The sequence below is a fragment of the Carassius auratus genome, unplaced genomic scaffold (genome assembly GCF_003368295.1).
Source record: "Carassius auratus strain Wakin unplaced genomic scaffold, ASM336829v1 scaf_tig00215781, whole genome shotgun sequence".
NCBI classification, from domain to species: Eukaryota; Metazoa; Chordata; class Actinopteri; order Cypriniformes; family Cyprinidae; genus Carassius; species Carassius auratus.
Window position 1 is genome coordinate 786,541 of NW_020528242.1, and position 21,408 is coordinate 807,948.

The following is a 21,408-nucleotide window of genomic DNA, read 5'->3' on the forward strand; positions in this document are numbered from 1 at the left end:
CAGTGTTATGGGATTTTGTTTCTGCTTCATTGTGCACACAGTCAGCTTTTAGTTTGAATTATGAAACAGTGGGGATGGGAGTGCTCCCTCTTGCCTCACTTTCTCTCACTGTCCCCTCCTTTTTACCGTTCTATCTGCAGACTAACACCTTCAACACCACACACACATTTTGAACACTTTGAGAGCTGCAGAATGAGTTTCCCTGTTTGATGATGATAAACTTAGGGGAAGAAAAGCAATAGCAGAATACACAAGAGGGCTGTGCATGCGTGGGAGTGCGAGGGACGCATGGCAACAGAAGGATTATAACAATACACCATTAGAAATCTCTGCGTGAGCAAATAATACCACCCTCCTTCTACATGCAGACACACACACCTTTGTGTAATGCTTTAGCTTTTGCTCCGTAATCCTTCTCTGCATGTCTGTCCTTTCTCTGCCTTGTGTATCTTTCAAGGGCAAGGGTTTATAAAACACCAGAAACAATGGCAGCCCTCTGTTTCTGTCAGCTTGAGCGCTGAGGTTTGTTGTGATTTAAAAGAATATTTTTAATATAAATACAATTTTAAGTGTCAGAATATCATTTGTGAAAAGAATAAAGTGTGTTTCACTCCCATGTTTTCTTTTCTTTTCTAGTTCTAGTTAATGAACCATGCAAAACAACTACCAAAAAAAAAAACAAAAAAAGTCTTAACAATTTATTGTAGGTAAACTGAGGTTCATAAGCAAAAAGAAACACAAAACCTGTGCTAGCTGAAAGAACGCTACCTGACTAAAAATGATTCCAATATTTGGTGATATTAAAGTATAATGAGAGATTTACATGCATTTTTTTTAAAGACTTGTTATTGACTGAGAACACTAAATTAGGATTATTAAAATGATTTTCAGCACAGCAAAAGTGATGCACTTACAATAGAAGTCTATAAGGAACTTGTTACCAGTGGGTTTAACAACACAAATATGAAGCTTTTAGGTTTGCTAAAGCAAAATTATATGAAATATATATGATTTTGTGTATTAATGTAATACCTGAGGATGAAGTATGCTCCATATACATTTTTTTATATTTTTATTGCTTTAAATAATCAAATTATTATTATTTTTTTTCTACTCTAACAAACTGAGAGATGATTTTGTGGATATAAAAATGACATCACAGATGCTGTTGATTGAAGTATTATTTAAAGAGATAATTCCCCCCCAAATGACCTTTGGTATTATTGTCTGCGCTAAAGCTGGATACAAACGTGTGTAATGATACTGTGGGTGTATTTATTTACGGTTAGTGGAAGGGCCTGTGTGTGTCTGTGTCCAGAATGTGAACGGCTGAATGGGAAGGCAGTGGTGTAGTTATTACTGTCCATCATCTCTGTAAAGCAGAGAGAAACAAGGCCCTTGACGTCATTCAGAAACGGCAATCTACTGAGGCTGTCTATCTGTCTGACTGAGTTTTTAGCCTGGATTCTCAGAGGGAGCGGAGGTAATATATTTCTCCACCTGCTGCCAAACACGATGAGTTATTTAGAGTTTAATTACAAAGAAACATTACATTCGGATGAAAAGTGGCAATATTACAAATCTGAGCACATTAAAGCCCAAATGAAACAATTTTTATGCGAGACATCATGGCCAAATGCCTAATATGCTCAGTTTCTCGCAGTAATACACATCGCTTAAGGATCATTTTTTGGTGTCTAAACTCAAATATGGAAAATAATGGGATTGTGTGCATAGCCACCATTTGCAGGACGGTGCTCTCAGACATGTGCTCAACCTCCCTTTAACCGGCTTGCTATTTATTCTAGTGAAATCACAAAAGTGAAACAAATATGCTCCCACTCCTGTTATACATTCATTGATGTACTTTTTAAAACAAAAAAAAAATGATCAGCATCATTATGAAAATAAATTTAATTGAGATTAAGGTTAAAATAGGAAATCAGGTTCAATTGTAAGATGAGATATATACTGTGAGATATAAAGACAGAATTGGGAGATGTCAAACTGGGGATATAAAGTCAGAACTCTGATATATGAAGTCAAAAATCGATATTTAAAATCAATTTGTAATATATAGGTGCTGGTCATATAATTAGAATATCATCAAAGAGTTGATTTATTTCACTAATTCCATTCAGAAAGTGAAACTTGTATATTATATTCATTCAATACACACAGACTGATATATTTCAAATGTTTATTTCTTTAATTTTGATGTTTATAACTTTTCACAAACACCCTTTGATGGCCTGTTCACACATACACAACATTTACACAGCCTTTTCAAAACCTTCACAGAAAAAAAAATGATTATAGGTCTTCAACTTTTCTTTTCAGATGAAATGTATCAGTTTAATTATATTAAACAATAACAATAAACACATGAAGGTAAATAAAATTGCGAAATTGTTCATGGCGCATAATAATCAAGCTTCCACAGCACTAAAGCACTATCATCAGCATGTGTGGGTTTTTCTGTTCCCAGTAATTTCAAACACACACAGACCGTCTTCTTTTAATAAGCGTTTTTACCATTGTAATTATTAAAACATCCCATCAGCCAGTCAAAACTGAATGCCAGTACGTGTGTGAGAGAAATACATGCCTTCAATCTCTGACCAGTGTGCAGCATATAAACGCTTCCCTCCAGACCCCCCACACACACACTGAGATTTTAGGCAAACACTTTGGGAATCTGCTCAAGAAAAGTCTTGAACTCTGAAATATACATGAGCTCCAATAAATAACTTAGAACTTAGAATATCTTGCAAAATTCATGACACCGAAAGCAGGGTCTCCAGGACAGTGAGTGTGGTCTCTATAAACAATACACCCGGAGTGGTTGTAAGTGGTCTAGACCCGCTGAAGTCTATATATTGCATAATCTTGCACTGCCAGACCTTGGACTATTAACATCTAATATTTAATATCTAATATTTTAGATTTTATATATTTTATTAAATGTTATGCTTTATAATTGTGTTATGCTGGAGCCTTTCTGTAATTCGAATTGTAGAGCACAGTGCTAGCAACACATAGGTTTATTTCCCAGGGAATGCACAAACTGAAAGATGCATACACTGAATGCAACGCAGGTTGTTTGGACAAAAGAATCTAAATTATAGCATAAAATTCTTCTGTTTTGATGTGCTTGTTTAATGGTTGCCTGAGTGCATGCATATGTCTAACTAATTCTCTGTGACTTTTCAGCTTGTGTTCAGAAAGATCAGTGATGTGAAGCGTGAGGAAGAGGAAAGGCTGAGGAGGAAGAATGAGGCCCCGCTGAACCTCCCCCCTGATCATCCCGTCCGCCGTCTGTTCCAGCGATTCCGCCAGCAGAAGGAAGCACGTCTCGCCGCTGGGCGTCCCAATACCAATGACTCTGATCTCGAGAAGGGCCAAATCCACCACGAAGTCATCAGCCAAGATGTAGTTGCCACCACAAGCATCATCACGGTAACCGAGATCCCTGCCACACCTATCCCGTCCCACCAGAGCAAAAACCGTACCATGGGTCCATTTGACCAGGCCAAGCTTAGCGCCCCTGCCCCAAATGTCCCTCGGACAGCAGAGCCACGTGCACGAGGATGGGCGAGGTTTAGGGAGAGCATGGCAAAGCCAGAAAGCTGGGGAAACGTTCCTAAAGCAGAATCAATGGAGACTTTGCCAGAGCGAAGCGATTCTAGAAAGATTTCGGAGCCCAGTGGACTGAAGAAGACCGATTCCTGTGACAGTGGCATCACCAAAAGCGACCTCCGGCTGGACGAAGGTGGTGCCCTCACCCCTGTAGACCGAAGCCCGGTCCAGCCCGACGGAAAATCTCCCCCGATCCCACCAATTCCCGAACACACGCTGCACGCCTCGCTCCTGGAACTCCGGACTGAACTTAAAGAGGAGCTGTCTGCACTCGGTAACCGAATGGTTGCCTTGGAGACACAGGTTGCTGAGGTGTTGAGGTTGCTAAGGAGCAGAAAGACTCCGACCTCTCCCATGTCACTCTTCCAGATCTCACGGCCTACATCACCAGACACAGACAAGGAGGACATGTTCCCTTAAAGAAAATGAGGTAAGCATCTTTCATCTCGAAAGGGAAATGACTGAGAGACTTTCTTTGTGAAAGGATAAAAAACGAAAAAATGGAACCCATTGTGCTAGCAAAAAGCATGACAGACTCTCTGAGAGAGTGTGTGTGTGAGAGAGAATGAGTGAGGGAAAGGATGAAATAAGACACTGGAACGAAAAAGAGGATGTCTTATCCCATGGCAGAGCATCTGTGATACCAAAGTGAAGTTGTGTTAGTTGTCACGCAGACACTCTTTATGTCGAACTGCTCTCTGTTTTCGTCCTGCAAGGCTGACAGACAGTGAGAGCTCTTGCCGCAGGGCCTACTCCGACTGATGGTTGTCATGGCAATGCACCGTCCCCAACTTCAAGTTCGGGCCCTTCAAGATCCCACTCATGTAGCAAGTCTTCCCCTCTCTCTGTCACTCACTCACACACACAGACACACACACACTGCTGTTTGTGCTCTACAGTCTTCCTGGTATAGGGATCTGTTGCGCTCCTTCCTATTGGTCAACTCGCCCTCAAACACGAGCCTTTATCAGGAATCACAGAGCTAAGCGTCTTACCCAAACACATGGTGGTGTGGAGATAAGTTGCTTGACAAAAGACTGGAGAAGCTATGGAACCATAAAAACCCCAGGCAGCTTTGGTGAATTACTTTAGACAAACGTGTTTGTACAATGACAAATCACTACTATCCCAAGAGTTGTACGCGTTACTGGAGAAACTAATGAGCTCTACAGGGGTTTTAAAGTGTGACAGCTGTTAAGGTCCTTTGCCATGACTTGCATCAATGCACATCTCAACAGAATCAAAAATAAAACCAAACAACAATGGCATTGTACAGTTTTAGGGATGCACTATATATCGGCTTACAGATTTATTGGATATATATCAGCCAATGTTGAATATTTAAAGGTGCCATAAAATGCACTGATACAATATTTTAAATTGTTCTCTGATGTCCCCAGAATGTGTATGTGAGGTTTTATCTCAAAATACCCAACAGATAATTTTTTATTGCTTGTTGAAATTTCCACTTTTAGGGTATGAGCAAAAACGTGCAGTTTATGTGTATATCCACTTTAAATGAAAATGAGCTGGTGCTCCCACCTCCCTTTTCAGACAAGTGCGGAGCAGAGCTTCAAGAGCTCATGCTCGCGGGCATATCACTGTTATTATGTTATAACTGGTGGTGATCGACCTCACATTGCTTCCAAACACAATTTTTAACTACCACATTCCTATTCAGGATCATTCTGGTAGCTTGTGAAGGCAGCGTTAGTGAAAACAGGCAGAGACAATGTTAGCTTTAGCAACATTAGCCTTACAGAGAGCTATGAAGTTCAAACTAAATATAATGCGTGATGCTTACTTTGTCTGGAGTCAGGATGTTTGTGCACAAAGCGTTGGCATTGATTCCTCTTTCAGAAGCAATCTTTGCACAACTGCAGCACTGTACTGACCTTCGTTTGTGAGGCAGTACGAAGTAAAATAGTGTAAACACAAAGTACAGGACTTTTCCGTTTTTTTTTTTTTTTTGGGGACATTTTCTTCGAAAATGAAGGTTACCACCATAATATCTATTTTACATACTATACATTATAAATGTTGTGATGCCTTAATTAACTTTTAGCATTCAAAAGGATTGATTTGAGCTTTTATTTTTAATTCATTCAAGGTGCAGTGTGTAATATTTGCAACTATCTATTTACAGAAATACAATATAATATACATAACTATGTTTTCAGAGGTGTATAAAGATCTTTCTTAATGAACCGTTATGTTTTTATTACCTTAGATTGAGCTATTTCTCTCTACATACACCGCGGGTCCCCTTATATGGAAGTCGCCACCATGTTTCTACAGTAGCCCTAAACGGACAAACTGCTCTATAGAGCATGTTTCGTCACTTTGAGCATTGGGTTGCAGCGTGAGGTTAACACTGTAGCATGAGCTTCAATTCGTAGATGTTGATGCAAGTCATGTGAAAGGATCTTCTCCTCAGTTCATGAGTGACTTGTTGGACTGCAGTACCCAAGCTTTATAAAACAACAGTGGAAGACCTAGTGAACAATTGGGTCTTCCAGAAAACATATTACCATGGGTGCACTATTATTATTCAGATAGCTAGTGCAGTTTAGCTGTGTTTTACAAAATGAATTGATGGATGTAATCAATACACATGATTTGTCACAACACCACAGTACATAACACAGCTGTGAAGAACTTTCAGAATTACAGCAAACATCTAATCACAAAGAAACTCATGAATGAAGAAAATTGATGGTTTAAGAGAGCTCATTCCGACCCCTTTCCTGGATGCTTTTACATATTAAATACTAAAGATGTGGCATTATTACCTCACCAGGCCTGGTGTGATGTCTGCACAAATCCTAATCTTTCAGTTGTTCAATAGGAGAGACTGGGCTTTGGTGTCAACAGCCTAATATATATATATATATATATTTAATACCCACTCTGTCAACTGTGAAATCAGTAACCAAAACTGTAAGGTATGTGTCTATAAAGAAATGGCCTTGTAAAAATAAAACAACCTTGAGAAATATTCACTGAAGTTGTTGACAGCTAGTCCCAGTCTCCTCTATTATTATATTAAATAAAGCTCCTAATGCAAGTCTGGGAGGAGACTGTTCAGTTAATCACTTTGCTTAGATATAAATAGCTGTTTATTTCACTCTTTTTTTTTCAGTGTCCCTCCTCCATATCAGCTCCACCTTGATTTCCATGAGATCCAGGGGGGAACACAGAGATTGACTCTCATGCATTGGCCCTTCTATTCAGAACACCACCAACAAACCTGATTATCTTTGTCTACATCATAGAATATATGAACTTGTATGTATATTTTCTGAGACACACATCTCTAGTGAGAGATTGACAAACTCAGATGAGCATGTTGCGAGTTGTTGTTATGAACATACTGTGAGTGGTTATGGAACATGTTAGCATGCTGTGTATTATTCTCAGGTTCGAGAGTTCATTATCAGGTCCACAGGAGAAGTGTCACCTGCTTCTCCACTACCTGAGAGCAGAGCGAGAGAAAAACTGGACTCAGAAGAATGACTTAACCAAAACGCAACCAAGGTCATATCAGACATATCATGCATTTAATATAAACCCCTTTGTGTGAGGAAAATAGACTTTGTTGGAGAAAGAAAGAAAAGAAGCTCCAAACTCTGTTCGAAGTACATGAAGATTTATTTCGGTTACAAAAAAAATTACTTTTTGTACAGTATGGAGATTTTGTATGGCGAAAACATCCTAGATTCTTAAAAATTATATATATATATATATATATATATATATATATATATATATATATATATATATGAGAGATATGATTATCTCATTCTGTCAGCAAGACATCAGAGAAACAATATTAAATGGTATAATTCGCATTAAGGTTGTTTTATGTTTTAGAGCATGTTTTACAATAATCTCAATTAGCTTCAATATTATGGGTCTTTTGCTTATACTCCAAACACTGAGCAGAAATTGGAAAAGGGTTAGCATTTGTACCCTGGCCTGTGAAACCCAGAACTGATTTTTAAATAAGACATATGAATGTTACAGTAACAATAATAACATACTCAAATGCAAATCCAAGTAAACTGGAATGTAACGCATCAGCCTGAGCTGATTCTGAAGCAATAATCATTGCTGCTGTATTTCACACAGATTATTCCCACCACGCTTTTCTAGCCCAGATGTAATGTTTCACCTGAACCACAGAGTTAACAACATAATATAACAAACACAGCCCTGATGTCACCGCATGCCTCTGCAACACAGCAATAAGAGTCATAATAATCAGAGAATGCACTTTTTCACCGTGAGAGAGAATGAGAATGAGGATTGTACAGAGTTGATTCCTTTAAGGAGAAATAATCCTCTTTTAGACACTAGCATGGTTTACTTGCGGAGATTAGTTACAATCTGATCGTGACTGATGTGATCATATACGCCAGCAGCATGGCTTGATTTAAACTTAAAATATGGTTAAGACATGCATGGCAAATACAAAGAAAAATGGAATAAATTACCATTATAAAGAAAATCCACCTCTACTGCACGAGCATTTAATCTCTTGCCTCTTACCCCATAGAGCTAATGGATTCCCTCCTGTTAGCAGACTCTTGGTGAGCGAGTTCAAATTTGCATTTAGTAGGAGGAAATGAATCCTTGCAGATCTTAGACTGGCTTAAGGGTGTTTGCATAGCTTTTCAGACTTGAGAACCAAAGTTCCAGGTCCACTACATGATTGAAGACTAGAGACCAGTCCATGACAAAATGAGGAAATACCCTGAAAAATGAGGAAATTCCCCATTTAATACCAAAATCTAAAGAAAAAATTATGTTTTGTATAATGTAAATGATGCCATTTAAAAAACATTTTATCATGATATTAAAAGAAAATATAAATTAATGTAATTAAACATAAAATCTGATATTTAATTTGAAATATTATCAAGCAATTATATTTATTCTTGCATCACAAGATTGAATTGATAACTGTATTACATAATTGTATACAAATTGGAAAAAATTGAATTACAGAAAAAAAATGTAAAAATTATTTTGGTACAATAAAAACTATTATATGAATTTTAACAATTTGTAAAAAAAAAAAAAAAAAAAAAAAATATATATATATATATTTTTGCATTAGAGCACTGAGAATTGATTGAAAAAAAAAAATACAAAACCTGAACATAAGCACATATTTTATGCAAAATATTTTTTTTTCTTTTGAATTTGGGGTGAAATAAATGTTTAGGACAGATTCTGTGTGATTCACCCAAACACGCTATTGCACACACACATATATTCATGTGTGTTGGTGCATGTAAGTGTTTGAATACAAATCTTGACATGCACAGTACAGAAATCTGGAGAACAGGGAGTATTTTTAAGTCCTTAATACTGATAGTGAAGTTCAAATGAAGCTGTGCAGTTCTATCACACTGAAGGGTTTGGAAGAACAGACACATCTGAAGGTCATTCTAAGGGTCGTTCTATAAAAACAGCCCTAATTAAACCTATTTCAGATGTACTCAGCAGACATCATAGTCATTATCCACTGACTGAAACATCCTCACTTAAATCATTTCTTCACATGGAAATTGCTACTACTGTAAAGCACAAAGATAAAATTTGTAAAATTGCTGTAAAATATTATTTATGAGAATAAAATATTTTCTATACATATTTTCACTTGTTCTATCTTGCTGTCAATTTATCTATTTCTCTTTGTTTGAGCACATTAAAGATACTTATGAAAGCACATTACCTTTAAAGTCAGCATGAAATCAAATCTGGCCCAATTTAATGCAATTCAAAACATAAAATTGTCCATACTATTTAAAACAGACTATTTGATGAGGACCAATAGCTATTTACACACTGCTTTAGCAAAATTGCTTTAATTTCTAGCTCCATTATAGTAAGTAATGTCCACTTTACATCGTCCAATCCAACTCCCACCATATATTTTCTCTCATTAACTATTCAATTTCACAAAAAAATACACCACATTACAGGGTGTAAATGGCAATTCATGCTGACTTTAAGCAGAGAGAAAGACTGAACTTGTTACATTTTGAACTGCATTACCTACAATTTTAAGATTGTGTAATGTTACATAACAATGAATCAACATTCATTAATAGCAGAGTGACCGGTGTTGAGAAAAACACACACATGCACATCAAGGACCTGTGTAAAGTGATGACAGTAAGCAATTTCAGTATGACTCAGAGAAAGGGTAATGACCTCTGCCACACCATCTTCTAAAATAACATCATATCATAGAGAAGAAACAGAGAGAGAGAGATATAATATAATTGATATGTAATAATAAAAATACTAAGTGCACATTTCATTACTTTCATTAATATATATTATTAATAATAACTGAATTACAGAAATATTTAATTTAGACCTATTTTTAATTTGCACTATTATTTTGCATTACCCCATTTCTCATTGCTTTCATTTTGAAATAGTAATTTTCCAGTTTTTATTTGTATGGTTTTGCAAATTTGCAGTTTTATCTTGCCAGTAATAGCACACTAAACTTAAAACAGAGAGAGAGGTTTTTGTGAAGGGATTATGAATGATTTAGCTGATGCTGATAAAGGTACGTAGCACAGATAAAGCTCTTTAAAGTGTAATCTCCCTACCACCGAAACACACACGTCTTACCTCTCTCTAATAAAGGAGAAACTCCAGGCTAGAAGATCACTGATCTAATTAAGCACATAGAGCACCTTGTGCTGTTAGTAAGAAGATAGAAGTAGGTAGACTCAAGAAAGAGAGAATGATGGATATAAAAAATGAGTTGAGATGGAGAGATCAGGACAAGGAAGATCAGAGGGACAAAATGAATGAGAATGAGCAATGGTCAGGCTGTATCCTGGCACCATCAGTGTTCAGACAAACTCATAAATAAAGCAGCGACAGGATTAACCATCAAACTCACACCATTTCATTTCCACACACGCACAAACTCCAAATACAACATAACTACTATACAAACACATGATATTGTAGAAGTTGATAGGAATGTTGGTTAGCCACATTGCGACTGGTCCAAATGATGGTAAAACTTTAAATATCACTGTGTTTTCTGCGAGAAACGTTGTCTTCCCATCATTCTGCTCTGAGGCGTGTTGTCATCTCATGTCCCACTCAATACCAACTTGAGCAAAGCAATAGAGAAAAGCAACCACTGGAACGGCTACAGATGACCAGCCTGTTGAAGAAACAGAGAAGAGAGATTTAAAATACACAATAAAAGCTATGAAGAAAGCATACTGTAAGTTTCATGAACCTAATGTCACAGCAATGGTTCCCATATAAATCAGACATGACTCATAAACAACTCACAATTCTTTGAGAGTGTCGGCTGTCAAATCAGTAATGGCTCTTAACGATTCCCTTTTTGTGTGTGTTGTTTTTGTGTGATTCCAAGGGTTAATTTAAGTGGAAATTCATTTAAAAGTTCCATTTATGAGTCGTTTGTTCACAAATCAGACATTACGACTCACGCTGTGTTTATTCTTTAGTACAGAAAAGTTATGTTGATATATTATCTTGATGTGTTTTACTTGACAAATTTTTGCCAATCCAAATGAATCCAATACATTTTCAGATTCTATACTGAATCCTAATTGATGCATTTGCCTGGATGACAAATATCCTCCACTGACCAATTCTTACACATACATGTAAGATATATGTAAACATATGCATTACAGCACTGTACATGTGTGCAAAGCATTTTTGAAGAATCGGATTCGAGTTCACATTATTTTCTATTTTTTCTATTTATCTGATATCTTCAGATCAAAACCATCCCTTTCAACAATTCAGTTCAACTGTGGATTGTTTGAAATGTATACATGAAGGCTTTTCAGTTTATTAACTCATTATTTGGTTGCTTGTCAATGTTGTTACAGTATTGTTCAAAATAATAGCAGTACAATGTGACTAACCAGAATAATCAAGGTTTTTCGTATATTTTTTTATTGCTACGTGGCAAACAAGTTACCAGTAGGTTCAGTAGATTGTCAGAAAACAAATGAGACCCAGCATTCATGATATGCACGCTCTTAAGGCTGTGCAATTGGGCAATTAGTTGAATTAGTTGAAAGGGATGTGTTAAAAAAAATAGCAGTGTGGCATTCAATCACTGAGGTCATCAATTTTGTGAAGAAACAGGTGTGAATCAGGTGGCCCCTATTTAAGGATGAAGCCAACACTTGTTGAACATGCATTTGAAAGCTGAGGAAAATGGGTCGTTCAAGACATTGTTCAGAAGAACAGCGTACTTTGATTAAAAAGTTGATTAGAGAGGGGAAAACCTATAAAGAGGTGCAAAAAATGATAGGCTGTTCAGCTAAAATGATCTCCAATGCCTTAAAATGGAGAGCAAAACCAGAGAGACGTGGAAGAAAACGGAAGACAACCATCAAAATGGATAGAAGAATAACCAGAATGGCAAAGGCTCAGCCAATGATCACCTCCAGGATGATCAAAGACAGTCTGGAGTTACCTGTAAGTACTGTGACAGTTAGAAGACGTCTGTGTGAAGCTAATCTATTTTCAAGAATCCCCCGCAAAGTCCCTCTGTTAAAAAAAAGGCATGTGCAGAAGAGGTTACAATTTGCCAAAGAACACATCAACTGGCCTAAAGAGAAATGGAGGAACATTTTGTGGACTGATGAGAGTAAAATTGTTCTTTTTGGGTCCAAGGGCCACAGGCAGTTTGTGAGACGACCCCCAAACTCTGAATTCAAGCCACAGTACACAGTGAAGACAGTGAAGCATGGAGGTGCAAGCATCATGATATGGGCATGTTTCTCCTACTATGGTGTTGGGCCTATTTATCGCATACCAGGGATCATGGATCAGTTTGCATATGTTAAAATACTTGAAGAGGTCATGTTGCCCTATGCTGAAGAGGACATGCCCTTGAAATGGTTGTTTCAACAAGACAATGACCCAAAACACACTAGTAAACGGGCAAAGTCTTGGTTCCAAACCAACAAAATTAATGTTATGGAGTGGCCAGCCCAATCTCCAGACCTTAATCCAATTGAGAACTTGTGGGGTGATATCAAAAATGCTGTTTCTGAAGCAAAACCAAGAAATGTGAATGAATTGTGGAATGTTGTTAAAGAATCATGGAGTGGAATAACAGCTGAGAGGTGCCACAAGTTGGTTGACTCCATGCCACACAGATGTCATGCAGTTTTAAAAAACTGTGGTCATACAACTAAATATTAGTTTAGAGATTCACAGGATTGCTAAATCCCAGGAAAAAAAAAATGTTTGTACAAAATAGTTTTGAGTTTGTACAGTCAAAGGTAGACACTGCTATTTTTTTGAACACACCCCTTTCAACTAATTGCCCAATTGCACAGCCTTAAGAGCGTGCATATCATGAATGCTGGGTCTTGTTTGTTTTCTGACAATCTACTGAACCTACTGGTAACTTGTTTGCCACGTAGCAATAAAAAATATACTAAAAACCTTGATTATTCTGGTTAGTCACATTGTACTGCTATTATTTTGAACAATACTGTATTTGTAAAACTGCATTTTTTCCATCTCTAAAATATATCTATATGCTCTCAATGTCAAATGCAGAAATGTTAATCCATGCATTTATGACCTCAAGGTTAGATAATTGTAAAGCTTTATTGGGTGGTTGTTCTGCATGATTAGTAAACAAACAGCTAGTCCAAAATGCAGCAGTAAGAGTTCTTACTAGAACCAGGAAGTATGTATGACCATATTAGCCCGGTCCTGTCAACACTGCACTGGCTCCCTATCAAACATCGTATAGATTTTAAAATATTGCTTATTACTTATAAAGCCCTGAATGGTTTAGCACCTCAGTATTTGAATGAGCTCCTTTTACATTATAATCCTCTACGTCCGCTACGTTCTCTAAACTGGAACACTTCCCAAACCGGGAACACTCGCCATACCACCCGATGTGCTTGCTACATCATTAGAAGAATGGCATTTACGCTAATAATATCTGTTTCTCTCTTATTCCGAGGTCAGCGTAGCCACCATATCCAGTCTGTATCCAGATCAAAGGATCACTGCAGTCATCCGGATCCAGTACGTATCCAGACCAGATGGTGGATCAGCTCCTAGAAAGGACCTCTACCGCCCTGAAAGACAGCAGAGACCAGGACAACTAGAGCCCCAGATACAGATCCGCTGAAAAAGACCTTGACTCAGAGGACCACCAGGACGAGACCACAGGAAACAGATGATTCTTCTGCACATCTGACTTTGCTGCAACCTGTCTGGTCAGAGGAGAACTGGCCCCCCAACTGAGCCTGGTTTCTCCCAAGGTTTTTTCTCCATTCTGTCACCGATGGAGTTTCGGTTCCTTGCCGCCGTCACCTCTGGCTTGCTTAGTTGGGGTCACTTCATCTACAGCGATATCGTTGACTTTGATTGCAAATAAATGCACAGACACTATTTAACTGAACAGAGATGACATCACTGAATTCAATGATGAACTGCCTTTAACTGTCATTGACACACTGTTTTCCTAATGAATGTTGTTCAGTTGCTTTGACTCAATGTATTTTGTTTAAAGCGCTATACAAATAAAGGTGACTTGACTTGACTTATGACTGGTGCAGCATTACAAAGCATTGGTGATGGTTTTTGGCCACATTCAATATAATTTTAATCTCAGTCAAGAGCCCTGAAATTTCAACACTTAAATACACAAAACACTGAAGCCTGGTGCTTTCCTGTACAGAATAGCTAGCTATGCTTACTAGAAGTTCCCTGCAGCATCCAGTGATAATTACCCCCATGTGAGCTCTGATTTATATCTTCACACAGATTAACAGATATAACGTGAAATTTTATTAGACTACAGGGATGTGTTCACTCATTTACATTCTCTTTTGCCCCCTGCAGTCAGTTAATGAACAATTGTGCAGTGGTGCCCTCAAAATGTGGCACAAGTTCACTTTTTAAAACTTTTATACAATAACCTCCAAACCTTCACCTGAACAGCAGGATCTATTATAATCCTCAAAACGCCTGAAGACACATCTTTTCCCGGAGCGCTTCACTTAATACACTTATATATCTGCTCCTTTCAAGTGCTTATGGATTTGTGTTATGGCAGTAATATTTGGATTACATTATCCCTTGGATTAATTGCTTCTCTTTGTGTTACTCTCATTTGTGGCTTTTGATAAAAACAGATGCATAAACATGCATAACTGTTATTGAATGTTATTTTCACATTACTGTTGAGGTATTATATATATATATATATATATATATATATATCCACATTATTATTAGTCAATGTTTTATATACTGTACATAAGGAAACACTCAAAATCACAGTTCCCCCTAAGCATGTGCACTAATAGCCCCACCAGACAGGTGTGTGTGTTTGTCTCTGGTGGGATCATTAAAAGGACCTGCCTTGTTGCATCAGGGACAAGAAAAGAAGGATGGAGCAGAAAGAAAATGAGAGTAAATGAAAAAAAGGAGGGTGCTGATTACATTTGGTTTCACCTCATTGTCCTTCAGGTGCTGGAGTCACAGCCAATTAATGCATTTTCCAACAACAGGCACAAAACTGCAATGAACAGAAAGGCTACAAAAAAGTGAGATGGAAAAGAGGCTCAGAGGCAGTGCGTGAGTTGTGTCTTATTTTGAGTAAAAGACTACAGATCTGCTTTCTGAACTTTGTCCTCATCCAGTGACACACAAACCCTCTCAACATGACTCAACCTGCGTCACACCAAACCCACCTGCATTAAATACGGATCAGATACACGTCAACACACACTTACAGAGGCAAGACGGAGAACAGAATATTATTATATCAAAAGGACACTCTTCCAAAACACTTGCTTAAAAACAAAAATTCAAATAAACACGGACCTTCTATGTGTGAAAAGACACATAGGACATAGTTAATAAATGTAGCCACATTGGCTTGTACCAATGAGGTGAAAATTATTTTAAAGTTATTGCCAAAAACTGGTATTATAAAATGTTTAACTATTTTCTCTATCTATCTATCTATCTATCTATCTATCTATCTATCTATCTATCTATCTATCTATCTATCTATCTATCTATCTATCTATCTATCTATCTATCTATCTATCTATCTATCTATCTATCTATCTATCTGTTTCTCAAACTTGCATATAGAGCACAACAAATCCAAAACAGAAAAAGTTTGAAATTCTAAACAGGTAAAATTCATAATATTCTTTTTTCTATATTATTGTTTAATTTGGTGACATGCTACGGAACTGAAATGTAAGACCTGAACTATTTGAAACTTCAAATTGAATGTTAAAAAAGTAAAAGAAAAGTTTGATTAACATAACTGACCAATAAGCCAATATATATAAAAATAATATTTCAATAAAATATCGCACACCTGGAAAATGCTCACATCCAATCAGATTCGAGAACCAGTAAGAACTGTTGTAGTATATATAGAAACTGTTGAGGCTGGAATACACTACTTTTAAAAACTGAACAGATCTTAAAATACTGGGAATCATATACTTACTGACTTTGTAATAGTCACAGAGAAAAAAATCAGGCTTTCATAGACTAAATGACTGAGGATCGAACACTATTTGTGTTATTATTAACAAACTCATGCAGAAACGTGTGCCTTGTTACTAGGAGACACATGACACGCCATTGTACGTGTAATTTTCTATGAAATCTATCAATTCAAAACTGCAGACTGGCTCTGACTAGCGTCAACTTCTCCAGACAGTAAATCAGCAGAAAATCAGGGCAAAAATCACATAGTGCATTGAGCAAGTTAATCAGAAACTGATTACGAATGAATGAATGATGCATTTGTATAGCACTTTATTGTGTATTGCTGTACACCCAAATCTCTTGGCGATCTCTTCTCAAACACCGCGAGTGTGCAGCATCCACTGATGATGTGACAGCAGCCACAGGACAACCTCACACCAGCTACAGGTGGAGAGGAGAGAGAGGCATAGAGCCAATCAAGTGAATGGGGATTATTAGGAGGCAGTGATTAACAATGCCCAGTGGAGGGAATCTGGCCCGGAAACCCGGAGTTACACCCCTAATCTTTACAAGAAGTGTCATGGGATTTTTAATGACCACATAGAGTCAGGACCTCGGTTTAACGTCTCATCTGAAGGACGGTGCTTGTTGACAGTATAGTGTCCTCATCACTATACTGGGGCACTAGGACCCACACAGACCACAGGTGAGCACCCCCTGCTGTCCTCACTAGAACCTCTTCCAACACCAACCTAGTTCTCCCAGGTCTCCCATTTGACCAGGCTCAGCCCTGCTTAGCTTCAGTTGACAACTAGTCTTGGGCTTTAAAATTTAAATTGTCATGTACTTTACATTTAATGTAAACCAGATGTAAACTAGTCAATTATTACAAATTTACTAACAAAACTGACTTAAGGAAACAAATTAAATGTAACTAAAGTAGTAGGATATGGTTCCTATAATAAACATTTAGAATTAAATGTATAAATGAATGAATAACTTCAGGATCCTGTGAGTCTCTGTGCCCAGCAGGTCTCTCTCTGAGCTTTACTGTACCCCGCAGCTCCTGAGCGGCACAAAACCTCTCCTTCAGCGTCTGAATGACAGCTGCTGTAGGGGGTGCTTGTGATCAGCATGGCCACCTCTCAGAGATGCCAAGAATGAATGATACCATGGTGACCGTTGTTAAGACTCTGTGGTGTTTATGCTACCCGGTGGCAAATGGATGAATATCAGCTTCTAGAAATTTCCAGACAGACATTCACCTGCCTTTATTTGATCTCTCTCTCTCTATAACTCTTCATTGATAAATGCCCAGATGACCACTGGTGCTTCATTTGACATTAAATGTTGCTTAGGAGCTACCAGCAAGATCCTGAAGCAGTTTGTGAAGACTCTTTTTGATAAGTGACCAAGAAATGGTGCAGAATCTTGAATATCTATTATTTTATATTACAATTGACCTTAATTTTATATTAAAGTATAACATTTCTTGGTTTTAGTTTTCATCAAAATTCTACAATTGTTTAAGTTTGATTTTCAATCACAATTTTTTTTAAAAATATAATTATAATCCTACAAACAATCTTACAAAATCATTTGTAACATCTCATATGCACCACAAAACAGAGACTCGGTTTCCTTCAACACAAAATGTGTTCGGAGCACTTCAGAATGAATTAATTTCCTCACGTTTGTGTCTGATCTGGGATGAAATGACACGCAGTCTCACATCATTACATTACAGAACCAAATCATTACAGCTTTCTTTCTGAATTGCTGCCTCAACATGACCCACAAAAAGATAAAGGGTTGAAAACTTTCACATTCCCAGAGAGTTTAAAAACACGCTGTCAGCAGCTGTGGTTGACTTGTCAGCAGTTATGGATAGAGGGAAACAAATCTGACTGATGACATTTGAATGTCTCTCTTCCCTAAAAAAGTGCTTAAAAAAAGTGACAGTGACAGTGAAAGTGACGTGACATACAGCCGAGTATGGTGAACCATTCTCTGAATTCGTGCTCTGTATTTTACCCTTCCAAAGTGCACACACACAGCAGTGAACACACACACACACCTGGAGCAGTGGGCAGGCATTTATTACAGTAGCGCCCGGGGGAAAATTTGGGGTTCGTGCCTTGCTCAAGAGCACCTCAGTCGTGGTATTAATTGTACTGAATGTGCACTTTTTTTTAAGTACTTGCAGATAATATAAGATCAATGCAACAAAAAATATTAAGTACAATTAAGTGTCACTTTCATGTTTCTTTAAAACACTTTTGAAAAGTGTTAAAGAGTTTTACTAAGGAGGATGCAATGCTAAATATCTCCAGATATATTCCATTAAACAAACAAACATCTTGGATGGCCTGATGGTGGACAAGTTTTCAGCAAATCATTCAGAAATTCAGTGTCTGAAAACATTATTCAATAAACACCAAATAATATATTTAATATATATATAAATATATATATATATATATATATATATATATATATATATATATATATATATATATATATATATATATATATATATATATATATATATATATATATATATATATATAATATATATATATATATATATATATTTAATTTTTTTTTTTTTTTTAAGTATGCTACAGTGTACTTCTTTTTCACAAGGGTATGTAAGAAAGACCATATATTTAAACGACCCACCTTGGACAAACAGCCTCTTCCAGAAGATTCTGCCCACATGGATCCCTCCCAGATTGGACAGAATCAGAAAAGCAGTGGAGAGGGCGGAGATAAGTGCTAGGCCACGCCTCTGCATCCGAGGTGACAGACGGCTTACCTACGATGAGATCAAAAGAGCAAGGTATTTTTTATGACGTGTTATGTGGGATTTATTAGTGCTCTTACACTGAACTTTATTCAATGCTGATAACTTAAGAGGAGAGGGTTTGTGTAAACTCACAATAATGTGATGAAGAGAACGAGAGGAGACGAGGAGTGCGAGAACGTTCTCCACCAACACCCCTATCCAGTTCAGCAAGGCCCAGTACTGCAGGTAGTCATGGCAACCATGCCAGAAACACACAAACCCAAACGCAAGCGCCGTGGAGATGAGTTTCCGGAACACACCGTGACGAGAGACTCCCAGTGGCACGTACCTAAAAACATACAAATACACACGCTCAGCAAAAAAATATGACAACTGTGTGTGGAACACAAGAGTTGCTGTTTTCTTTTAAGCGTAATGTGACAATTTTTTTTTTGTTGCAATGTTAATATTTAGATAATATTTTACATCCTACAAAACAACTTTTAGCATTTTTACAATTGGATTAAGACATTGTTTATTAAGCCATTTCTATCGCATGGACCATGACTGTCTGTTAGATAAATGTTTGAAAAAAAAAAGAGGAAAAAAGTGTCTTCAGATGATATACTGTCTGTAAAACGGCCACCGTTCACTTCACAGTGATAACATACAGCAGAGAGAGAGAATTCTGGACTGAACCCGATCTCTCTCCACGGCAGTATGGTAGAGTTTCCATTTCAGGGCTGAGAGAGCACCAATCTGTTCTAATGAGGCTGTTGGGATAGTGGAGGACTTGACTCATCTGTGTGTGTGTGTGTGTGTGTGTGTGTGTGTGTGTGTGAGGGAGATAGTGAAGAGGATAAGATCAGCCCCTGACCACAGCTCCAGCTGACAGCGTGTGTAGAGATCAAGAAAAGACGATCAACTGTGCTTTAGTTTATCTCACTTAAAAAAAAAATCTCTGCTCTTCTATTTTTATTCTTCAACATTCATGTGTCTGTTTCTCCCCATAGGATGCCTAATAGGATCGATGGGTTTTTGTCTGGTGTTACTGATGGTTTATTGATAGGGCTCATTAGGGCACACTGTCATCTAATCGGAAGGAAGCAAAATTATGCAAAAAAAAAAAAAAAGAGTTCCCGTTCAGTCGGTCACTCTCGACATCACGTCGGTGACCGACGAATTAGGATCTGGCAAAGCTATGAGGTCACACTGTGATGCATCAATATTCTGTTCGTCACACATCTTCATGTGATATGAATTCACAGGTTAAAGTTTACTAAACTTGAACTTTGGAACACAATGAGATGTGAAAAACGTGCATGTGTACCAGTAGAAGTCAATGGAACAGAAAGTGCAGTGTGACCGCCCCTTTAGATTTGATGACAAAACTAAAAACTAGAGTGTGAAGGCAAATGTGTCTCTGAGTTTGCAATAATATCCCAATGCATGTATATAACTCATCACTCTAAAAGCTCAAAAACCTGTGAACAGACGACTTATCTAACAGTTAAAATCTTAAATAATCTGTTAGTCATATATCAATATAATATAAAAAAAAAAAGTTTTGACATCATGCAAATGATTCGACTCTTCAGTGGGGTTGGGCTGATACCAAAATAAGAATTTGGTGCGATAGATGCCTTTGGCACCTCAGCATTTTGACTAAATAAATACTTTGGACGACACCTAAACACCTGAACAGCAATGAGCAATGACGGATGAACTGACACTTACAATTAATATTATGTGTATGCTTATGTACACACACACACACACACACACACACACATATACACACACACACACATATATATATATATATATATATATATATATATATACAAAATAACATTATGCATAATACATATGGTTTATAGACATCTGAAAGAGCTGTATTTCTGCAGCAGCGCTCGGATACATTCTGTTTCACAAGCACTATCAATACACTCTAAAAAACGCTGGGTTGTTTTTTCAACCCAACTGCTGGGTTGAGGCCGTTGGATAGGACTTTGGGATGTTTTAACCCAAGTTTGGGTTGAAAATAACTCTCTTTTTTAACCCAGCGGGGTGGGTTGAGGACGCGGACGTGAAGGAGAGCACGCACGTCACGTCAAAATCGTACGTCTCCAGTGCGAGCAGCCGCCATTTTCTCAGCGTGATAGAAGCGAGAAGCGAGTGAAAGACTATGGTAAGTAACGTTAAATATTCAAAATGTAAAGTTATCTTTTATTGTTTACCCGGTTGTATGAAAGGCGGAAGGTTTTATGAAAGGCGGAAACAAAGGAGCTTAGCGTTATATATATATATATATATATATATATATATATATATATATATATATATATATATATATATATAAAACGGACGCGGTTTTCGCCTCGGACACGGAGGTCTTAACTGCCTCATGTAACGTTTCTGAACGGAGGATGTACTTTTAATATAACGTCTGT

The 21,408-nt window shown here is 37.4% G+C and overlaps 2 protein-coding genes across 2 annotated transcripts in view; one reads left to right on the forward strand and one right to left on the reverse strand.

The window, feature by feature from the left end:
• The window catches only part of LOC113095767 (potassium voltage-gated channel subfamily H member 1-like), a 43,173-nt gene extending 37,194 nt beyond the window's left edge, over nucleotides 1-5,979 (forward strand). The window contains exons 11-12 of the mRNA XM_026261134.1: nucleotides 3,214-4,069; nucleotides 4,356-5,979. Coding sequence (XP_026116919.1) covers nucleotides 3,214-4,059 — 846 coding nt within the window. The 3' untranslated portion in view covers nucleotides 4,060-4,069; nucleotides 4,356-5,979. The remainder of the gene's footprint in view (nucleotides 1-3,213; nucleotides 4,070-4,355) is intronic.
• A 4,732-nt stretch (nucleotides 5,980-10,711) lies between these two features.
• Nucleotides 10,712-21,408, reverse strand: part of LOC113095760 (protein-cysteine N-palmitoyltransferase HHAT-like) — a 29,972-nt gene continuing 19,275 nt past the window's right edge. The window contains exons 8-10 of the mRNA XM_026261128.1: nucleotides 19,109-19,304; nucleotides 18,850-18,985; nucleotides 10,712-10,846 (exon numbers count right to left, since the gene is read on the reverse strand). Coding sequence (XP_026116913.1) covers nucleotides 10,767-10,846; nucleotides 18,850-18,985; nucleotides 19,109-19,304 — 412 coding nt within the window. The 3' untranslated portion in view covers nucleotides 10,712-10,766. The remainder of the gene's footprint in view (nucleotides 10,847-18,849; nucleotides 18,986-19,108; nucleotides 19,305-21,408) is intronic.